Source organism: Portunus trituberculatus, chromosome 23, assembly GCF_017591435.1.
Source record: "Portunus trituberculatus isolate SZX2019 chromosome 23, ASM1759143v1, whole genome shotgun sequence".
NCBI lineage: Eukaryota > Metazoa > Arthropoda > Malacostraca > Decapoda > Portunidae > Portunus > Portunus trituberculatus.
In genome coordinates this window covers 9,327,270-9,347,269 of record NC_059277.1, presented here as the reverse complement: position 1 = coordinate 9,347,269, position 20,000 = coordinate 9,327,270, and the positions used below count along the sequence as shown (strand labels likewise).

Below are 20,000 nucleotides of genomic sequence, written 5' to 3'. Positions count from 1 at the left end.
CTCACTCCATCCATTGTTTCCTCCCTCCGTCAATCTGTACATCCTTTTTCTCCCTCTCTCCTTTCCTTTCTCTCCTTCAAAGTTATATTCTCCTCTCCCTCCATCTTTTTTTCTCTCCTACCCTTTATTCCCCATTCCTTCCATCAATCCGTATATCTTTTTCTCTCTCACACTCTTCATCTCTGCTTCCACTTTTCCTTCTCATTCTCCCTCATACCATTCACTCACTTTACTCTTCACTTCATCTCCCTTCTTACTTAAAACAAAACACACGAACATTGCCAAGTCTGCTGGTGTTTGTCCTTTGTTCCTTCTTGTGTTTCCTTGTGTTCCTTTCTTCGTTTAGAGCAAAATAGCATCAGGCAGGATTCACTTCAACTCCTGAAATTCGACTGTGAGATAATCTGTGTTAAAGATGATAGCTGGTGGTGCCTCGTTCCGGCAGCGCACGTCCCGACCAACACATGAGAGCTTTCTTCCTCCCTTCCTCTCTCTCGCTGCTTGCCTGCCTGCCTGCCTGCCTGCCTGCCTGCCTCTCTGCTTGCCTCTCTGCCTGCCTCTCTGCCTGCCTCTCGCCACGCACCCTCAGGACAGTGGTAGGAAAAAGGTTAATTGGATCAGTGTTATATTCTAATCGTCTGGGACAGTTTTGTCTTTTTCTCTGTCTTCCTGTCTCTCTCTGTCTCTTGTGTGTGTGTGTGTGTGTGTGTGTGTGTGTGTGTGTGTGTGTGTGTGTGTCTCTCTCTCTCTCTCTCTCTCTCTCTCTCTCTCTCTCTCCACGTCATAAACATTCTCTTCATTTTCTCATTTTCTTACTCGTTTCGGCTTCTATTACCTCTTGTCTTTCTCTCCTCTTCCATCTTCTTCACCTCCTTCTTTCTGTTTTAACTTTGTCATGGCATTCTTTCCATTTTTCTCTCTCTCTCTCTCTCTCTCTCTCTCTCTCTCTCTCTCTCTCTCTCTCTCTCTCTCTCTCTCTCTCTCTCTTATATATACATCTCACGTTCTTTGCTTTCCACCTTTTTACCCTCACTTTTCATAACTTCTGGTATTCCTCCTCTTCCTCCTCCTCTTCCCTCTCCTTCCACCTACACTCCTTTTCCTTATCTAACTCCTATGTCCCGCTAGGATGACAGAGCAGACCAGGATCTCATAAAGCTGCCTCCAGAACCTCCTTCATGGCCTTAGAATCACTTAAGAGTGTCTAGTCCAGAGGCTTTCTAGGGAATTAAAACGCAAATGACACGTGCTGGTAAAAAAATAAAAAGAAAGTGTGATAAGAAGAATGATTAAAGGAGATAAGACTTGGTGGTGATGTTGGTGGTGGTGGTGGTGGTGGTGGTGGTTGAAGGCTTATAGTTGTGGGTTATGAGATGTGGTGGTGATTGTTATGCTGTGCTGCCTCTGTCTGTTCTAGCTGTCCCATGGATGAAATGGAATCTTGAGGAAGGGAAGGGAAGGGAAGGAAGGAAGGAAGGGAGAGGGAGAGAGAGAAGTATGAGAGGGGATGGGAGAGAGATAGAAGGATTGGTAGGGGATGGGTGAGGGATGGGGAGGGGAGGATAGGGAGACGAGAGAGAGAGAGAGAGAGAGAGAGAGAGAGAGAGAGAGAGAGAGAGAGAGAGAGAGAGAGAGAGAGAGAGAGAGAGAGAGAGAGAGAGAGAGAGAGAGAGAGAGAGAGAGAGTCTAAGTTTGAGAGTAGGGGACGTTACATACCACAAGACAGACAGACAGACAGACAGACAGAGACACACAAACAGATAGACAGACAGACAGACAGACACACAGACGAATCTTACTCACATTCACCTTACACCTGACAATAACAAAAGAAACAGACAAATAAACATAAAAAAAACCAGAGACAAACAGAAAAAAAATTACCACAAACCCAATCCAACTTACAAACACACAAACACACATTCCATAATAACAAAGATTAATAAAACAGAGGAATAACAGAAGGGGCGTGTGCTTAGGCGGGGTGAATCAGAGGTGGTTACTGGCTGGCCGGCGGGTGGATGAGGGGACGAGGGAAAAAAAGGCGTAGATGGAAAGAGTAAAGTAAAAGAGTCTGGCAGAGCTTTCCTCCAAATCCTTGCAATGCGCTTAATACCAGGGAGGAAAAACGAGGGGAGAGAGAGAGAGAGAGAGAGAGAGAGAGAGAGAGAGAGAGAGAGAGAGAGAGAGAGAGAGAGAGAGAGAGAGAGAGAGAGAGAGAGAGATCACGACCAGAAATCAGAGAGGAAAGAGGATAAAATAAGAAATCAGGTAGCAAAATCAGAAGAAGAGAGTGGGTGAAGGAAGTAGGAAAAGAGAGGTAAGCGACAAAAATGCAAGCGAAGAATAAGAGGAAGAAAGAAGGAAGAAGGAAGAAGGAAGAAGGAAGTAAGATGATTCAACACGGTATTTCACTCAGCACAGGTCTCGCAACGCTAGACAACATGCTCTCCCCTCTCCCTCTCTCCCCTCTTTCCCTTCTCTCCCTCCCTGCTCGATATTCCCCTTCCGTCGCGTCTCCCACCGGCCCTGCAGTAATTTTCGCTCCTCCCCGCGTCTCTAAACTCCCCCTTCAGGATCGAGGAGATAAAATTGTGGCTCGTTTGTGGCGTGGAACAAATACACCAGTTTCCTTTCGACCTGATGATGATTTTTCCCCTTCTCTCCGATCACGAGGCGAGCAAATTGTATTATTGTGGCCTCCAGCTATACACCTTTCTCCCTCCTTTCCTCTCTTTCCCTCTTCCTCTCTCTCTTTTCTTTATACTCTTTTCTTCTCGCGTGCATGTGTTCCTCCTTCACTCCCAGGTGCAGCACGTGTTCATACATGTTTCTGTGAGAGGAAAAATGCAGGGTTATGTTCCTCTGCTTTTTTATGATACCTGCTCCTCTTTTGTTTTGTGGAAATTAGTTCATGTTTCTGGAAGCTGTATGTGTGTGTGTGTGTGTGTGTGTGTGTGTGTGTGTGTGTGTGTGTGTGTGTGTGTGTGTGTGTGTGTGTGTGTGTGTGTGTGCGCGCGCACAGGCACGCGCATACACTTGGGAATATTAAAGTTTCTTCGTGTATTGCTCCATCACTTTGCGAGTATTTGGTTGATGCAGAGTGGAGGAGAGGAAGCTTGAGCGGGAGGGGACCATTACACCACGTGGCGGGCTCTAATCACACCGGGCGCCGGGGATAACTGGCGCTCACTCACCATAAAGAGAATTACGAGGCTGTACCTCCATCCGGCGGCGCCCTGACCCTGGCTTTATGTCTCACTCATAACTCCAGCCGCCTTATTGCTTCCCTTTAGGCGTCTTCCAATAAATTACAGAAAATCACTAAAATGCCGACGGATTCCTCCATAAAAGCACAAGTATCCTTTATAAGTACGCGGCTCTCCATTCCTTACTCCCTTTTAAAGGACGATGCCTCGCGGGCCCTCCCAAGGCGTCTTGCTGACCCAGCACCTCGCGGATGATGCTCTATAGGACTGCTGAGTCCCCTCCCGCCCCAGGGTCTTCGTATGTGGGGTGGTGGAAGGCAAGGGAAGGGGAAAGGAAGGAAAAGAAAAGTGGGACATGATAACGGTGGCAGAGATGGGGTGGTCAAGGAGTGGGGCTCGGTAAGTGGGGGATGGGAGGGTAGGGTGGAGGGACAGTGCAAAGTAGGAGGGTAAAGAATGCCCAGAATACTCAGCTCTGGACCATTAACCCTGGCCAAGGCGGTGGCAAGGTAGGGCGAAGGATGGAAGCGATCATCGAGGCAGTACCTTGAACACCTTGACGTGCAATCACTTGAAATAACTCTTATAACTTGGAGGTTTTATTCACCCATTGTTATTTCAGTGACAGCGTCCCGTGTCGTTCCAGGCGAGTCTGTGGGTGGGTGAGGCGTGTGATGGCGGGGTCGGCGCGCGGCGGCCGGGCTGGCGGCGGCGGCGGCCGGCGGTGTCCGGGTAGCGGCGGCTGCCGCCGGGATGCGCCGCAGCCGCAGCTTCTGCATGAAGGGAGAGCAGCAGCAGCAGCAACAACAGCAGCAGCACCAGCCGTGCCAGCCACCCGCTTACGGAGGCGCATCCTACTGCGAGCAAGACTGCCCCGCCCCGCACGGCTCCCGCCACAGCGTGGACGTGTGCGGCGCCACGCCCTCCAGGCCGGCCTACGGGCGCGCCGTGCCCTCCTGGGGCGACGGACGGCGCGGGGCGGGGTCATCCCAGAGCGTATCGGTGACCTGGTGCAGCGGCACCGCGGAGACGGGCCTGGGGCCCCTCGATCCTCTGCTGCCCCCTCTCCCGCCGGACCTGGAGGAGCACCTCAGGACCTGCCGCTGCACCTGCAACCACATGGGCTACGGGAACTTCGAAGCGGGCGCCTCCCCGCACCACGCCTCGGTAGGTCCTATTCCTGTTACATGTCGCGGCCAGTGTGTGCAGCCCACGCCTCGCAGCACCGTCTGCTTTAATCTCTATCTCTCTCTCTCTTTCTTTCTATTTGTGTTGTTACACCTGATTCGAGCGGAAATAGACATAGGCAGCGGCGTCTTCAAGTAATGGTGACCACAATGCAGCAGCACAGAGGACTTGTCAGCACATTACTGTGGGCGTGGGTGGGTTTGGAACGCAGAAGAGACAGGCTGCCAGGGGTCGAGAGGCGCGGCAAAGAATAAGAGGAAATAACAAGACGAATAAATACAGTTTAACAAACTCCAATACACACCACTCACGTTGTTTGCATCGGTGGGAAGTTCAGCCTCTCAGGTTTGACATCAGATTTGCACACCATCTCCAGGGAGCCGCGCCGCCTTCCCAAAGTGCGCCACTTAGGTCGGGTAGGATGGCAGGAGCAAATGTCCTCCCCAACGTCTCTCCCAACTTATCAAAGCAACACACACTGCTGAATGTCACATTCTTCACCTCATTCTCCTGGGGGGACATTCTAGCTTTTCTTTTCACATCCTTCCTATCTGCATTGCTTTCTTCATCCCATCTATCCCCTCCCTCTCTCCCTATCTCCCTCCTTCCCTTTCCTCTCATCATCAACTCCCTCCCGCCGCTCTCTCATCCCTTCCGCACTCCTCTCACGGACGCCGCAGCACACAGCACTAATTAACAGAAACACGATGGAAGTCTTCCACGTCAGAAACGCTGTGTCGCTCTGGGCAAATGAGAGGCAAGTTTAGGGCGCCTGCGAAGGTGGAGTGAAGTGTAGCGGGGAATGAGAAGACGCGGTAGGATGGGAGGGAGAGGCGAGAGGAGGAGGTAAAGGAGGGTGAAATTGCCTGAGGAAGAGGAGGAGCAGGAAGGAACATGACGTAAGTGAGACTGGGCAGTGGTGAGCAAGAAGAATGAGGGAGCCGCCTCTGTAAAAAAAAAAAATAATAAAAAAATTACTGGAGAGGCTTTCTGGCACAGCAGTCATAATATATTTCCTACAGGACGTATATTTGGTCTCGGAGCAAAGATACTGGTGGCGGAGAAACGTATCGACATAAGGTTTCTTTCATTCGGGAGAAATAAGAGATGGTGTTCCCTAATCTCTGCCTGCTGAGGCGAGTAAAGAGAAGTTCAAGGCAGAAAGCAAATGGTTGCCTCTAGAATTCAGAAGTAGAAATGACGATTTTTCCCCTACCATTGCGAGTTTGTTGTGATGGCCGGCGTGTATACACAGGTGGCGGTAGTTTTCAGGTGTTGCTATCAAACGCCGACGGTAGCAGCTGTGTAACACGGTCTTTGTGTTCAGAAGTGACAAAAAGTGATCTCTTACTGGGTGACTGTCCAAACACTACTGGAATTTAAATAATTATACACATGATGGTGAAAACGTTGGGCCACACTGCTAAAATCCAATACAAAAGGATTTGGATAGAGGAATAAATGACAGGAATCTCTCTCTTTCTCTCTCTCTCTCTCTCTCTCTCTCTCTCTCTCTCTCTCTCTCTCTCTCTCTCTCTCTCTCTCCTCTCTCTCTCTCTCTCTCTCTCTCTCTCTCTCTCTCTCTCTCTCTCTCTCTCTCTCTCTCTCTCTCTCTCTCCAATTGCATACGTAACAGTGGGATGAAAATACGTTATTGAACAAGCATACAATGATGCAATACATTTCCAGAATTCATTAGTAGATATGGAAGGAATGATCACATTTCTCCGACATGACTCCGACCTCGTCACCAGCTACACAGATGACTCCGGCAGTGCATTGCAAGGAAATATAAACAGAAATGATGGCAGCGGTAGGATACACTAATTATACATTCTGTTTTGTACTGGTTCTATCACATATCTGGCGGGATTGAGTCGCGCTGCAATGCATACCTAACAATCGTGTGTATGCTTTCTTTCCTGACCAGCAATGCCACACAGCTTCCAGCATGGCACACCACGTCACTTTTGAGGAATTGCACATCGCTGAGTTGTGGCGTTGTGGTGTGTAGTGCAGAGCGGCAGAGAGAAGAATGGAATGTGTTGGCAATGCATGCAAAGCTACGGAAACAAACCATTTCTTTTTTTATATAAGTGGTGTTACAACATTTCAAAGTCTGATGTCCTTTCTGATATTGAAGAAGCGGTGATGTAGATGCAGTAGAGATGAAGAATTTGTTGTATATATTGCAAAAAACAAAAAACAAACAAACATGAGAATTAATGCAATATCATGTTAATAGAGCTGAAATATCTTTAGGCCATTTGTCTTAGCTATTATTTTTCTCTCAGTAGGAAAATAAATGGACAAATCAAGGCTAGAGATATTGTTACATATATGGCACCAAAATTTTCAAAATATTATGATACCAATTTACTGGAGTCAAAATATTTTCCGAGGTCGCTCACCCTAATATCTCGTGTCTTTCCGGCTGATAAAAGCAAGAACTGCACGAAAGAAAATGGAATGCAGGTGACAGGACGAGGCTTGTGTGGGAGGGAGAAAGCGCAATGCCAGAACCACAGCAAATTTCACCACATCAAAACTTCCAGCGCATCCCTTACCATCATACACACACACACACACACACACACACACACACACACACACACACACACACACACACACACACACACACACACACACACACACACACACACACACACACACACACACACACACACACACATACATGCTTCGCATTTCCCAAAACGTCAAAACAAAGGCAAAAATTCTCCTGCAAGATAAATTACGTGATGAAAAACAATTACCTCTTCTCTCTCTCTCTCTCTCTCTCTCTCTCTCTCTCTCTCTCTCTCTCTCTCTCTCTCTCTCTCTCTCTCTCTCTCTCTCTCTCTCTCTCTCATATCTCTCCCTGCCTCTCTCTTTCCCGACATGACCATCATTCTCTCTCTCTCTCTCTCTCTCTCTCTCTCTCTCTCTCTCTCTCTCTCTCTCTCTCTCTCTCTCTCTCTCTCTCTCTCAGTAGCTTTAAAATTAGCGGATGCCATTGTGCCCGCCAAACATTTCAGCGGAACACAGGAAATTTTAATTAGTTCAACTGGCAGGTAAGTTACTCCCCCGTGCTGGTCGTCATATTTTGCGATTTAGAGGCAAAATTAGCCGGAGAGGAGACTACTGGAATGCTGCATGACGGCGGGAAACCAAGGAAGGAGAAGGAAAGACAAGATGAGGGGGAGAAAATGTAAAGAGAAATGGGAGAGGAGAGGAGGGGGAAAGGAGAGGAGAAAGGAGGAGAGGACAGACGTTAGATGAGAGAGAAAAAACAATAGGATGGGAGGAAAAACAAAGAAAATAGGAAGGGGAGAAAAAAAAGGAGAATAGTAAGAAGAGAAGAGAGACGAAAAAAAGGAGGGAGGAAAATAAGAGGAGAAAGGAGACAAAAGAGGAGCAGGAAAACCAACGGAAGAGAAAATAAGAGGGAGAACAAAAAGTGATGGGCAAGAGGAGAGGAGAAACGTAAGAGGAGAAGAAGGAGAGAATTAAGAAAGCTGACAGGAAAGAAGAGGGAGAAAGCCAAAGGGAGAGAAGATAAAGAGGGATGGAAAAACAAATAGAAGGGGAAGAGGTGAGGAAAGATGTAAGGGGAAGAGGAGGAAAACAAAAGGAAAAGGAATGGAGAGAGGAAAGACAAGGAAGGGGAGGAAAATTAAAGGGAGAGAAGAGAGAGAGAGAGAGAGAGAGAGAGAGAGAGAGAGAGAGAGAGAGAGAGAGAGAGAGAGAGAGAGAGAGAGAGAGATGCTGCATGACCTCCAATTAACGAAAGGAAAGGGAAAAGGAAAGAGGAAAAGGGAAATTGAGAAAGGGTACAATTGTTCCTAACAGACATAATTGAGGGAGGGAAGGAGAAATAGGAGAATGGAAAGGCATAAAGGAATAATGAAGGATGGGAGGTTCGAAGAAGAGAAAGAACAAAGGAAGAATGATGAAGGAGAGAAAATGAAGATAAAAAGAAAAAAACCAAGAAAATGACAAGTAAATGAGAAGACAAGGAAGACAGGACAAGAGGAGGAAGAAAACGAGATATGCAAAAAAAAAAGTTGAAAATGGAAGACAATGAAAAGACGAGAAATGGAGAGAGAGAGAGAGAGAGAGAGAGAGAGAGAGAGAGAGAGAGAGAGAGAGAGAGAGAGAGAGAGAGAGAGAGAGAGAGAGAGAGAGAGAGAGAGAGAACCAGAAGAAAACTAATAAAAAAATAGAGCAGGAGAAAATGACAGAGAAGAGGATTAAAAAAAAAAAAAAGATATTAAGAAGAAAGCATAATGGAGTTAGGAAGATTAAATAGGAAGGGAACAAACTAAACCGTGTAGGAAAACAGTATAACAGAAGAAATGAGTAAACGACGAGGCGACTTTGTGAAGAATAAAAAAAAAATAGTGATAAATAGAAGAGACAAACGTTAAATTCTGGAAGGTCGAGAGAATAAATAAAAAAAAAGAGAAAATTGGAGACGTGTATGGAAAGAAATAAAAGAAATCAGAGGAAAATAAGGAAAAGACTTGAGAGAGAGAGAGAGAGAGAGAGAGAGAGAGAGAGAGAGAGAGAGAGAGAGAGAGAGAGAGAGAGAGAGAGAGAATAAGTAAGTCAAATTAAGGAAATGCCAACTTGAGACCAGACAGAGAAATGAGAACCGGAGAAAGGAAAGGGAGAGAGGAAGGAGAGAGAGAGAGAGAGAGAGAGAGAGAGAGAGAGAGAGAGAGAGAGAGAGAGAGAGAGAGAGAGAGAGAGAGAGAGAGAAATTGTAGAATATTCCTGAAGGAGGTTTGGAAGAGGTGAGAGAGAAGAGGCGGCCGATACTTCTTTGGCGGGGAGATAGCTGGGAGAGATAAAGGTTCTCATACGATTATCAATTTTTCTCCTTCATTGAGCGAGGCCGAGATAGAGAAGAAAGAAAACGGGATGATGATCACACGGAAATGCTCACCATCTATTCCAAACTCTATATCTGTGCATTAACCTTACCATTTTTTTTTTTTACTTCATTTCTTGTGTTTTTATTCATTTTTTGTGTGTATTTTTGTTTTCTTCCCCCTTCTTGTTCTCTGTTCTTTGTTTCTCTTCATTTTTCCATTTTTCTGTTTCTTATTCTTCATCTTTGTTTTGTTTTTTCTTTGTTTTTACGTTTTGCTGTCTTAGTTTCCTCTCTCTCTCTCTCTCTCTCTCTCTCTCTCTCTCTCTCTCTCTCTCTCTCTCTCTCTCTCTCTCTCTCAATGATTTATTCCTTACTTTCCGTTCCTCCCTCTTTCATATAACATTGTCTCCTGTTTCCTGCCTCTCCTCCTCCTCCTCTTCTTCCTCTTCCTCCTCCTCTCCTTCATACAAAGAGCCTGCCTTCCCTCCTCCTTCCACTGGCCTGCACCTTCTCTCTGTCTCTCCTCCCTTCTCCTCTTGAATTTCCTCATTTCTCACTTTCTTTCATGTTTTCGTCCTTTCTTTCTTTTTCCTTGTACTACCTTAGTTTTCTTCCCCGTTCGTCATTTTAGCTTTTCTTCTTCATCTCTTCTACAGCTTCACTTCTTTTCTACACTTTTCTTTTTCTCTGTTTGGTTAATTTGAATCTTTTTTTTTTATTCCCTCTTCATTCTCTCTTTTTCTTCGGCCTTTGTAGTTTTCATATTCTTACTAATTTTTTTTTTCGCATATCATCTTTTCTTTCTCTTTTTCTTTCCTTCCAGCTTCATTTCCTCCTTAATTTCTTACTTCCTTTTGTCTTTTCCTTCACTTTCCTTTTCCATTCCTACTATCATTTTACACTTATCCTTTCTTTCTTTCTTTCCTCACCAACTACTCCCTCGCTACCTTCTTTACTCTCTGCATCCCTATCTCCTCTTTTTCCTCCTTTCATTCCCTTATCCTCATCCTTTCTACGAACTCCCTCTCACACCTTATGTGGCTCATTTACTTCTCTCCTCTTATTCTCTTCTTCCCTCCTTCCTTGTTCTCTCCACAATCTCCCTCCGACAACTACATCTTACCTTCCTTCCTCACGCCCTCCCTTCTCCCTCCTCCCTCCAATCTGCAGGTGTCTCCTTTCCTACCTCCAGTCCCCCATCTCCTCTAATTATAAGCTAATCCTCGACAGAACCAAGCTTTAATTCTGCTTATTATTTCCTATTAAGCCTCACGCCGCCGCCGCCAGAGTGCCTCAGTGCCACATGTCGACCAAAGGCACCGCGAGGCATACTTCCGCACTGCCAATGGTGCTCCTTAAGTCTTTCACTGCTATTCACGGCGCTGTAATGATTGTTTGGTGGGTTACATAAAAGGGAAAAGGAATTTAAGGTTAATTTTGTCTCTCCAGGCTGGTGAATTATTTGAAACTACTATAAAAATGTCTATGAAAACAATAAAAAAAGTTGTTGGTGGCTTTGTGTGGGAAGGAATGTCTCGCAGTGAAAGTTTTAAAAGCGTCATGCTACTTTGTTACTTTAGATTCTCCTTTTTTTCGTCTCTCTATCTCTCTCGGTACTTTTTTTTCTTCTTGCTACACCTTATTTGCGTTATTCTTTTATTATTTTTTCATGGTTTTAGTGACTGGTTTTCCTTTTCTACTCTTTCCATTATTTTCTTTCTATTTATTTTTTCTTCCGGTCTCACATCTATCTGCCATTTTTATTTCACATTTATCACACATTTCTCTTGCTATATTTCCCTTTTTTTTATTACCCTAACTACTCTCTCTCTCTCTCTCTCTCTCTCTCTCTCTCTCTCTCTCTCTCTCTCTTTCATTTTAGTGCCTGTTTTTCTTCATATTCCATTTCTACTTGTCCTCAATCCGTCTTCTTTTTTTTCCACATTCGTTAGCTTCACTTTCTCTTTTCTCTTTTGTCTTCACTTTGGCTCTGCCGCAAATTCAGTTTACCTTCGTTTTGATTATCCAGGGAGAAAATACAGCGAGGGAGGCTGATGATGAAGGTAGTGATGGTGGTGGTATGTAATGGTAGTGGTTGTGGTGGTTGTTGTTCTGATAGTAGTAGTAGTAGTAGTAGTAGTAGTAGTAGTAGTAGTAGTAGTAGTTGCTAGTAGTTGTTGTTGTTGTTGTTGTTGTTGTTGTTGTTGTTGTTGTTGTTGTGATGGTTATGTGATAATGATAATAACAAGAGATAAAAAGAAAAAATAGGAAAACATCAACATTTTCTTTTTCCGTTAATATTTTACTGTCATTCTTTTCGTTTCCAATAGTTTCTTCCACACACACTTCTTTACCTTTATCTTCTCTTTCTGCACGCCATAATTAAGCTTACATTTTTTCTCCTTTTCCGTAAAATCATCTCTGCCATTTATTTAGTCACCAATCGTTTCTTCCACACACTCGCTTCTTTAATCTATCTCTCTTTCTACACACCAATAAGTTTACATTTCCTCCTTTCCCGCAAAAATATCACAGCCATTTCCTTAGTTACCCATTTTCTCTCATACATTCTTTAATTCATCTTCTCTTTCTACACCACAATTTTTTACTCCTTTCCCGTAAAAAAACATCGCTGCCATTCATTTAGTTACCCATTTTCATGCACACACTTCTTCCCTTTCTCTTCTCTTCCTACACCACAATTAAGTTTGCATGTAGTCCCTCACACACGCAGGTTTTATTCAGGGCTTAGTATAATAGGTAAAGCAAAGCGCATTCCACTAACGCCGTCATCTTAATATATGCTAATGCACTTTCCCTTCCTTTTGCTTCAAACGCATGGAACCTCCACAAATTACATACAAGTTTCAGCGCAGCCCGGAAATCCTGCACTATCTTTCCATTTTAGACGTGGTGGTGGTGGTGGTGGTGGACAGAATATATATAAAGGAATGTAGTGAAAAAAAAAGAAAATGTCAACGAATGAAGTACAAAAGGGAAAAAAAATGGGAGGATAGTGAAGGAAGGAGGGGGAGGAAAGAAGGTGGATGAAGAAGAGGGAAAGAGGAAGGAGAGAACGGTGATAGTGACGACTCAAGGTGGAATAATGATGATGGATTGTGGGAAAAAATGTGATGAAAGTTATGAAAAGAGGAAAGCAGCGTAGGAAGAAGAGGAGGAAGTGGAGGAAGAGGAGGAGGAGGAGGAGGAGGAGGAGGAGGAGGAGGAGGAGGAGGAGGAGGAGGAGGAGGAGGAAGTGGAGGAAGAGGAGGAGGAGGAGAGGGAGGAAGAGAGCCAAGGACAGAATAGTTAATGATAAAAGAATGTGAAAATGAATATGGTGTGAGGAAAGAAGACGAGGAGGAGGAGGAGGAGGAGGAGGAGGAGGAGGAGGAGGAGGAGGAGTAGTAATGTATAAAGAGAGAGAATAGTTAATGATAATGGAATATGGAAAGGAATATAGAGAGAGAGAGAGAGAGAGAGAGAGAGAGAGAGAGAGAGAGAGAGAGAGAGAGAATGACCAGGTATGGCCGCCTCTCACTAATAACACCTGCCTCACTCTCATTCATGACTTCCCCCTCTCACTAAAACTCTCTCTTTCTCTCCCTCTTCCGGAATCTCTTTCATTTCATGCTGTACCTCATTTCTTCCCTGCTTCTCTCTTCCCATCATCATATTGCTCTCTCTCTCTCTCTCTCTCTCTCTCTCTCTCTCTCTCTCTCTCTCTCTCTCTCTCTCTCTTACCCATTCACAATTCCTACTGTTATCTTTACTATTTATTTTACTTTCGTTCCTCCCTTTCACAGTTTTTTCTCCTTTGTTATTTCTTCATCATATTCTCTCCCTTTCTACCTTTCCAGCTCGACCTTATTATTTTGTTTTCTACTTTTCTTACGGTTCTTTCAATCTTCCATTCTATATTTATTCTATTTTCTCTCTTTCTAACACGCTATTGAAATTTTCTTACTTTCGTGTTTCTTTGTGTATTTTATTGATTTACTCGTGATTTTTACTCAAAATTCTTATATTCTAGCTAATCTATCTCTCCTTTCCCTTTTTTTTATTCATCTCTTTTTCATATTATTCTATTGTTTCTCTTTCTTTTTCCTACATTTCAGTTTTCATTCCAGTTTTACGTTCTTTACTACTTCTTTCCTTTCATTTCACCTTTCACTGCTTCCTCTCCATCATTCTCCTTACTCCTCTCTCATCACTCCTTCTCACTCACCCACAATCTTCTTTCTCTCTTTTTTTACTCCATCATAATCCAATTCCCTCTACTTTTCTTCTCATATTCATCAACTAATCCATCTTTCCTTTTCCCTTTTTTCCTCCTTTTCATAATATCCTACTATTTCTCTTTCATTTTCCTACATTTCAGTTTTCATTCCAATTTCACGTCCTTTACTACTTCTTTCACTTCACCTTTCACTGCTTCTCTCCATCATTCTCCTTACTCCTCTCTCATCACTCCTTCCTACTCGCCCACAATCTTCTCTCCCTCTTTTTACTCCATCATAACCCACTTCCCTCTGCCGATGTCATAACCTCAGCACATCCCATTCTTTAGGCCCCCATTCCATCCCAAACCACTTTCCTCTCTCTCTCTCTCTCTCTCTCTCTCTCTCTTTCCTACCGTTCCCTCTCGCTCGAAAAAGAGAGAGTGTGAAGTATGAACAAAAACACTTTAGGGATTCCATAACAGTCATCCACTTGAAATCCAGTACTGTGGTGTTATTCTTAGGATTTTTTTTATTTACTTTTTTTTTATATTTCTACTTTAGTGTTCCCTCTTTTTTCTTTTATTTGTCCGTTTTCTTTCATAGGTTTTTTTTTTATTGGTGTACGTTTCAGCCGTTTTCTTTTCCTGATTCTTTTTTTCTTAAGATGTCGTGAGAGAGAGAGAGAGAGAGAGAGAGAGAGAGAGAGAGAGAGGTGAGGATGAGCGACCCTAAAAGAATGTTAAAAAAAAACAGAAGAGAGGAGGAGGAGGAGGAGGAGGAGGAGGAGGAGGAGGAGGAGGAGGAGTAGGAGGAGGAGGAGGAGGAGGAGGAAGAGGAGGAGGAGAAGGAGAAGGAGGAGAAGGGGAAAGAGAAGGAAAAGAAGAAGAAGAAGAAGAAGAAGAAGAAGAAGAAGAAGAAGAAGAAGAAGAAGAAGAAGAAGAAGAAGAAGAAGAAGAGGAGGAGGAGGAGGAGGAGGAGGAGGAGGAGGAGGAGGAGGAGGAGGAGGAGGAGGAAGAGGAGAAGAAGAAGGAAAAGGAGAAAAGAAAGTAAAAGAGAAAAAGAAAGAAAAAAAAAAGAGAAAAAGATGAAGAAAAAATGAAAAAATGAATGACAGAGAAGAAAAAGATGAAGAAAAGGAAGAAGAGGAAGAGGAAGAAGAGGAGGAAGAAGAAGAAAGGTGGTGCAGTGGATCGCGGCCTTTAAACAGAAGAGAAAAATGTCACGCCATCCCCTTGCAAGACCGCCCGCCGCTAAAGAAAATGGAATAGTAAAAGAAAATGGGAAATGGTTCAGTTGAAACGCTAAAGGAAAACACCAAGAATAAAAATACATAATAAACAATAATAATAAAAAAACGAAATAAAAAGTGATGTTTCAGAATAAAGAATAATGAAATAAAAAAAAACGTGAAATTAAAAAAAGAGAGAGAGAGTGAGAGTGAGAGAGAGAGAGAGAGAGAGAGAGAGAGAGAGAGAGAGAGAGAGAGAGAGCAAGGAGAAAAAAACAGATGGATAAAATTGAAATAAAGAGGAGATAGAAAACGACAGAAATTAGCAAATAAGTCACGTGATGGAAATTTATAAAGGAAACTGAAGAAAAAGAGGAAAAGAAACAGAACAGAGAAAGAAGGAAATGAAAAAAATGAGAGAATATAGCAGAAGAAAAGTGGAAATAAGAGATAAAGAATAAGAGAAAGATAAAAATAAAAGATAAGATAGGAAATGAAAAATAAAGAAAAACGATACAGAATTGAAAAAAAAATGTATTTAAAAAAGAGAGAGAGAGAGAGAGAGAGAGAGAGAGAGAGAGAGAGAGAGAGAGAGAGAGAGAGATCAAACAAAAGGTCAAGATGGCTATTATTGGGACCCCATCAACCAAGACGTGTTGATGAAAGGCTGGAGACCAAACCCATTATGTCAACTGCTCCTCCCCACTCTCTCTCTCTCTCTCTCTCTCTGTTGTTAAATACCACATTTTTTCAACTCTGTATTATTATTTTTCGTATTTCTCATTTCCTGTCTTATCTTTTGTTTTTATCTTGCTTATTCTTTGTCTCTTATTTCCACATGAACATGCCAAATAACAGTTGCAAATGACAGAAAGACAAAATGAAAACGAAAAAAAAGATGTAAATATATTAAAACCTTAGTGTCTTACGTATATTTTTCTCTAAATGACTTAAGTTTTGACATATATTCAAGAATCAAATGACTAAATGTGCTTAAATTACGTAAAAACAGGGATTAATTACCAAACTATTAAATGGAGAGAGAGAGAGAGAGAGAGAGAGAGAGAGAGAGAGAGAGAGAGAGAGAGAGAGAGAGAGGATACAAGAAAGAAACGATGAATTATTGTGATGACAGATGACTCTTGTTGGAAAAGAAAAGTTCAGTAACAAAATTTAATGATAGAGAGAGAGAGAGAGAGAGAGAGAGAGAGAGAGAGAGAGAGAGAGAGAGAGAGAGAGAGAGAGAGAGAGAATATAAACTCATCCACACACACACACCCACACACACATCCGACGCCACACACACACACACACACACACACACACACACACACATATCTACATAATCACACACTCACAGATAGATAGATAGATAGATAGATAGATAGATAGATAGATAGATAGATATTTATTGACCACAACGAAATATTATCTTTACAAAAATACTGTAGAAATATGGTCCATCACAAATGCTTTCCTTTAGAATTTATAAATGTCAAAATTCATGTAAGACACTTCAAGCAAATCAAACTTTACACACACAAATCAAATAGAAAATAGGTCGATAATATATAACAAATGGCATACATCAAACGCAGTAAAACACATAAAAGCATACTGCCTCCCACTTTCTCTCACACACACACACACACACACACACACACACACACACACACACACAGAGACACACATCCCACCCACACACCTACAAACACACACATACAATCTTCCCCCACACACACACAGGAGAAGAAACACAATAGCAAGACTTAGTTAGCCGTTTCCTTGTATTCTGCCACAGCTCCACAAGAACACGTGGAATCAGGAGTCCTTCCCTACTCCCTCCCTACTCCATCCTGGGAAAGGAGTGTGACTGACTTGAAGTGATATAGAGAGGGACGAGTAGGAAACATTTCTCTCTCTCTCTCTCTCTCTCTCTCTCTCTCTCTCTCTCTCTCTCTCTCTCCTACTGCCACTCTTTTTCCACTCAAAGTACTTCCTGAGAGAGAGAGAGAGAGAGAGAGAGAGAGAGAGAGAGAGAGAGAGAGAGAGAGAGAGAGAAAGATAAATATATAGATAGATAGATAGGTAGTAAGAAAGAAAGAAAGAAAGAAAGAAAGAAAGAAAGATAGATAGATAGATAGATAGATAGAGAGAGAGAGAGAGAGAGAGAGAGAGAGAGAGAGAGAGAGAGAGAGAGAGAGAGAGAGAGAGAGAGAGAGAGAGAGAGATGCAATATAAATGAGTATGTGTTTAATCACCATTTTCTTTCAAGCATGTTGTTTCCTTTTCACATTTTTATTCGTCGCTTTTTATAATTTTACTCTCTTTTATTTTGTGCAGGCAATTAAATATCGCTCCAACATCAGGTCGAGATTAGCTCTGCATTAATTACAGGTGTGTTTTCCACGTACACCTTCATTTCTCTCCCACGGTAAATAGCTTTGCAAATATTCCACCCACAAGATCTCCCTCTGAAACTGCTCCTCGCTCTAAGTACTGCTGTTATGGTGGGTTAGATTAGGTTAAGTGGTGTTTGGTTACGTGGTGTTAGATTAGGTTAATAAGTGGTAATAAGATCAAGTAGAGTTTGGTTCGGTTAAGTAGTGTTTGGTTAAGGTAAATGGAGTTAGGATGGGTTAAGTAGTGTTTGGTTAGGTTAAAGTGGTATTAGGTTGAGTTATAGTGGGGTTAGGTTAGGTTAAAATGGTGTTTGGTTAGGTGAAAGTGGTGTTAGCATAGGAATAGTGGTGTTTGCTTATATTAAGTGGTGTATCTAAGGTTAAGTGGTGTTAGATCAGGTTAAAGTTGTGTTATTTAAGTTAAAGTGGTGTTTGTTAGCTTTAAGTGGTGTTAGCTTAGATTAAATGGTGTTAGAAGATGTTAAGTGTTGTTAGCCTAGAATAGCTAGCTTTAAGTGGTACTACCTTCGATTAAGTAGTGTTTATTCCATTTATATTTATTATCATTATATTTTCAATTAGTCATTTTTCACGGCGTATATACAGGGATACATCTTTTCAGGCTGGATAACCAACTTAATACTACAAATGAGCAACAAAATTACAGTGTTGAGAAAAACTAGACTAATAAGTGTGAGGGAAAATTAGGAAATGTTCTCTTGAGGGAAGACCAGTAATGAAAATAGTAGTGTTAATGCAGGTTGTGTTTGCTGAGCGTGAATCCAAGTACTAGTGTTCCTCTTAATAGGGACTGTACTACTACTACTACTACTACTACTACTACTACTACTACTACTACCACCACCACCACCACCTACCACACCACCACCACCACCATCCACCACCACCACTACCACCACCACCACCACCACTACACCACCACTGCACACCACCACCACTGCTACCACCACCAGCACCACCACCACCACCATTATTGCACCCACCACTGCACTGCTGCCACTGTTATTGCCACCACCACCACTGCACCACTGCCACAACAACACAACAACCACTGCTGCTGCTGCTGCTGCACTGCTCACCACTGGTGGCACTGCACCACCACCACCACCATTGCTGCTGCTGCTGCCACTGCTGCTGCTGCTGCTACTACTACTACCACTACTACTGCTACTACCACTACTGCTACTACTACTGCTACTACTACTCTTTCTGCTACTACTACTACTACTACAAAAACACTTCCGTTGCTGGAAACACAACTGTCACAAAACTAAATAAGGAAACAACAACAAGAGTAACAACACCAACAAAAACTGCCATTTATTTACCTACATATGTACACAAAAACCTACACACACACACACACACACACACACACACACACACACACACACACACACACACACACACACACACACAAAACAATACAGGAGACAGAAAATACACCGAAAATCCTAAATAAGGCCAGGGACGATTTAAAAAGCGTTATCCTGCTCCGAGCCGCCCGCCACACCTGTTCCTCCCACACCTGCAGTAAGGACAGTACACATTTACCACCAAACCACCGGCAAATGAGCGCCCCAGGGTACTCTCGCCCCATCCCCCCCTCCAGAAGAACCCTGAGTACTGTTCCATTAAAGCTCCTTGGAAAATAAGAGGTAATGTGATCCTTCTCTCTTTCTCTCTCTCTCTCTCTCTCTCTCTCTCTCTCTCTCTCTCTCTCTCTCTCTCTCTCTCTCTGCTTTAATGCATTCCTTTTCAATTTATCTTTCTTGCAATTTCTTTTGTCTCCGTCGCAGCTTTTCATTTTATTTTGGTGTTTCATACAATTTTCTCTCTCTCTCTCTCTCTCTCTCTCTCTCTCTCTCTCTCTCTCTCTCTCTCTCTCTCTCTCTCTCTCTCTCTCTCAGGATTTTTTCACATAAACTTTTACAACAACACTTCACAAATTGAATAAAATAAAAAGTTAAAAAAGTATTCTGAGTTGTGACACCTAAGAACTATCTCTCTCTCTCTCTCTCTCTCTCTCTCTCTGTATTGACCGCTGAATCATCCCAGTCTGACCTGACCTGGTATCACAGTGACCTTTTATGCGCCGCCATTAAAGATGAGGTCACCCACTGTCAACTTAACCGCAACACTGCCCTGAATAAACCAGAGTGCTTCAATACTGCGTCTGGGAACGAGGACAGGGAATTGTGGGAGTAAAGGCACTGAATGAACCTGAAGTCTTGATATTCCCACTAATAAAAAGAACTGGTGAGAGGAAATGATTAGTATTCTTTTAGAGACTTCGTGTAAAATTTTCAGTGTTTTAAGTTTTATATTGTGAAAAATAATGAATGTACGACTAAAAAGGTCCTAGAGAGAGAGAGAGAGAGAGAGAGAGAGAGAGAGAGAGAGACACGTGCATTAACAAACATTTCGCCAACCTTTGAAAATCGTCCGACTGCAAAACGTTGAAAGGGGAACTGACGAAGAGGAGCAAAAAAGGGACAGGAGGAATATCAAGGAAACGAGAGCCTTTTTTCACCGGCGGGAATAATGTTTGGCAGTCATGAATAATGCAGCACTGAGTAATGTGGCGTGCTGCTTCCTTGACATGTGACGCTAGACAGGTAAGGCACAAACACACCTGATTTCGACAGAGACAGAGAGCGACAGAGACAGAGAGAGAGAGAGAGAGAGAGAGAGAGAGAGAGAGAGAGAGAGAGAGAGAGAGAGAGAGTTCAAAAGCAGTCACGCGTTATCTTTTCCCCCACTTTCATCTCCATCCTTCGCTTTTCTTTGCCTTTTTTTCATTCCTTCCCTTTTTTTATGGTGGAGAGGGAAGACGAGAGATAGAAACGCTGT

The 20,000-nt window shown here is 43.1% G+C and overlaps 1 protein-coding gene across 1 annotated transcript in view; it reads left to right on the top strand.

Moving 5' to 3' along the window:
* Nucleotides 1-3,858: 3,858 nt before the first annotated feature.
* Nucleotides 3,859-20,000, top strand: part of LOC123507731 (dipeptidase 1-like) — a 121,773-nt gene continuing 105,631 nt past the window's right edge. Inside the window, exon 1 of the mRNA XM_045260892.1 lies at nt 3,859-4,376. Coding sequence (XP_045116827.1) covers nt 3,963-4,376 — 414 coding nt within the window. The 5' untranslated portion in view covers nt 3,859-3,962. The remainder of the gene's footprint in view (nt 4,377-20,000) is intronic.